Source organism: Protobothrops mucrosquamatus, unplaced genomic scaffold (assembly GCF_001527695.2).
Source record: "Protobothrops mucrosquamatus isolate PMUCROS unplaced genomic scaffold, P.Mucros_1.0 scaffold7381, whole genome shotgun sequence".
Taxonomy (NCBI): domain Eukaryota; kingdom Metazoa; phylum Chordata; class Lepidosauria; order Squamata; family Viperidae; genus Protobothrops; species Protobothrops mucrosquamatus.
Window position 1 is genome coordinate 6,409 of NW_015393182.1, and position 2,816 is coordinate 9,224.

At 43.9% G+C, this 2,816-nt stretch overlaps 1 protein-coding gene across 1 annotated transcript in view; it reads left to right on the forward strand.

Moving 5' to 3' along the window:
- Nucleotides 1-2,816, forward strand: part of LOC107300546 (p53 and DNA damage-regulated protein 1-like) — an 11,269-nt gene that overhangs the window by 5,113 nt on the left and 3,340 nt on the right. The window contains exon 3 of the mRNA XM_015829862.1: nt 2,214-2,288. Within this exon, the coding sequence (XP_015685348.1) occupies nt 2,214-2,288 (75 nt within the window). The remainder of the gene's footprint in view (nt 1-2,213; nt 2,289-2,816) is intronic.

Here is a 2,816-nt window from a genome sequence, read left to right on the forward strand (position 1 = left end):
CTTCTCCCGCAGGACTCAGGGCGGTGCACAGCGTATTAAAAACAGTACAAATACAAAGCATAAAAATACAAACCCCTGTAAAACCAGATTAAAAAACCGAATATTAGAAGCTGTGTCTCTATTTAAAATTATTTTTAAAATCACCCTAAATAAAATCCTCCCTAGGTCAGGCCCGCTTGCTGGAAAAGCCATGTCTTGATTGAGCTATTTTTACCTTTCTGGAGGCTTTAGGATGGCATGAGCTGGCAAAATGACCGGGAGACCTGAAAACTTTCACGCTGAGTGGGAGAAAATGTGAAATATTTCTTTCAGCCCTGTCTCTGGCTCATCCGCTAATAAATAGTGTTTTACCACTTGTCTAATCAATCACAGCCAAGGCCAAAAATCAGGTTTTCTCTTCTCTTTTGGGCATCGGTGCTGAAGTGACTTTTTTTTTTCTTTTCCTTTTGCAAGTAGTGTGTAGGTGTGGAGGGCAACTTGCTCCGGGTGTGGGTGTGGGTCTGGCTCATGGGGTTTTTGAAATGCCGCTTGTCGCCCGGGAACATTTTTAAAAGCTGTCAAAAAAACAAAGATGGTTTACAACACAGCGGAGAATAAGCGATTGGGACCTTCTGTGACAGTTTGTAGTAATTACTCTTCAAAATTGTGTAGGTCATTCCTTCCCTTTTGTGACGTAAACATGCCTCTCTTTCTCTCTCTTTCTCCCTGTTTCTTGCTTTCTCTCTCCTCTTTCCCTCTTTTTCTTTCTTCTTTACCTCTTTCTTTCTCTGTTCTCTCTTTTTCACTTCTTTTTGTCTTCCTCTTTCGTTTTCTCTTTCTGTTCTTTTTTCTTTCTCACTGTTTTTGTTTTTCTCTCCTATCTTTCTCTTCTCTCTCTCTCTTCTTTTTCTCTTCCTTCTCTCTTCCTTCTTCTCCATTCCTCTCTCTCTTTCTGTCTCTCTCTCTCTCTCTTTCTCCTTTCCTGTTTCTTGCTTTCTCTCTCCTCTTTCCCTCTTTTTCTTTCTCCTTTACCTCCCTCTCTCTTTCTCTTCCTTCCTTCCTTCCTTCCTTCCTTCCTTCCTTCCTTCCTTCCTTCCTTCCTTCCTTCCTTCCTTCCTTCCTTCTTTCTTTCTTTCTTTCTTTCTTTCTTTCTTTCTTTCTTTCTCTGTTCTCTCTTTCACTTCTTTTTCTCTTCCTCTTCGTCTCATTTTCTCTTTCTGTGTTCTTTTTTCTCTTTCTCTTTCTGCCAACATCCTAGGTGTCAACCAGATACCTCCTCAAAATGTAAGATGTTCCGAGTAGCGCAGTTTTTTGTAACATTGCTGGAGTTATTGCAGGAAGCTGCAGTTTCTTGATGTATTCTGCATTCTGTAGTATTATTATTATGGATCATCGCACAGTCAGCCAGATATTCAGACTGGATTTGTCATTTTTGTCTACCTATCGAGTCCTTACCCAGGACCTGGGATAGGCGGATGTGGATGTTTGATGGTATTACAGATCTCGTCGCAGGATGGAAGCAGTTCCTAGTAAGGCCGCCTTTTGCAATTGATTAATGGCGAATTTGTCAATGCCGATGATGGTGCTCAAGTGGTGCTCCAGTTGTTTTGGGATTGCACCCAAGGCGCCTATTACTATTGGTACTACCCTTGCTTGCCTTTGCCACAGTCTTTCTATTTCTATTTGTAGGTCTTTGTATTTTGTGATCTTCTCCAGTTCTTTCTCCTCTATTCTGCTGTCTCCAGGCACTGCCACATCCACTATCCAGACTTTTTTTGTCTTTCTTATCGACAATTGTTAAGTCCGGGGTGTTACGTTGCAGGTGCTTGTCTGTTTGAATTCTGAAGTCCCAGAGCAGTTTAATTTTATCATTTTCTATGACTTTCTCTATTTTATGATCCTACCAGTTCTGGCTTGCAGGCAAATGATATTTCTTGCAGATCTTCCAATGCACCATTGTTGCTACTTTGTCATTATTATTATCATTATTAAGATGGAGACCCTCTATGGCCCTGTATGACGACACCATGATAACCAACCCCAGGAGCAAAGAGCCATTTTGTCGACCAGCTGCCGCTGAGGCTGCTGGGTCTTGTAGTTCAGCCACCTCTGGAGGGTTTTCAGGTTCCTGCTCCAAGAGGCTTCCGAGATTTCAAAGCAGGAACCGTTTTGTTTTTTCAAATTACACAAATTGATGCTTCAGATTAAAACAAGCTTTCTTTTCCTGCTTTCAGACAAAGCCACGGTTTGCTTCGGGACCATGTTCATCCAGCTTCCGAAAACGAAGACCCGGGAGATGCTACAGAGAGGTGAGGTTTCCCCGTAAAGCGCTCCCCATTTGCGGGATTAAAAAGGTTCAAGGGCTGAGCCGTGTGTGTGTGTGTGTGTGTGTGTGTGTGTTGGTTGAGTGTGGAATGGCGCCAGCCCAATTCACAGTTTGGAAGCTCTCCGTGTCTCCCGCAGGAGAACGTTGACCCCGCTTTTCTGCTGTTGCCTCTCAGCGGTTGAGATTCATGGTTGCTGATAAGGAGAGTCATTTATCAGAATCGTTCTCAGCCTTTGGTGACTTTATGATGCCCTGATATCGACTCTCAGGATGGACGGTGTAGAAAGAGAGAGTAACCCCACTCCCTTCTAGCACTGATGGTGTTCCCTAGTTGGGTTGTGAAACGTCTGCCCGAAAACCAGCATGCTCAAGAGAGCAACAAGGATCCCACCATCCTCCTCCTCCTCCTCCTCCTCCTCCTCCCTTCCAGCACTGATGATGTTCCCTAGTTGGGTAATGAAACGTCTGCCAGAAAACCAGCAAGCTCCGGGAGCACCAAGGACCCCACAGT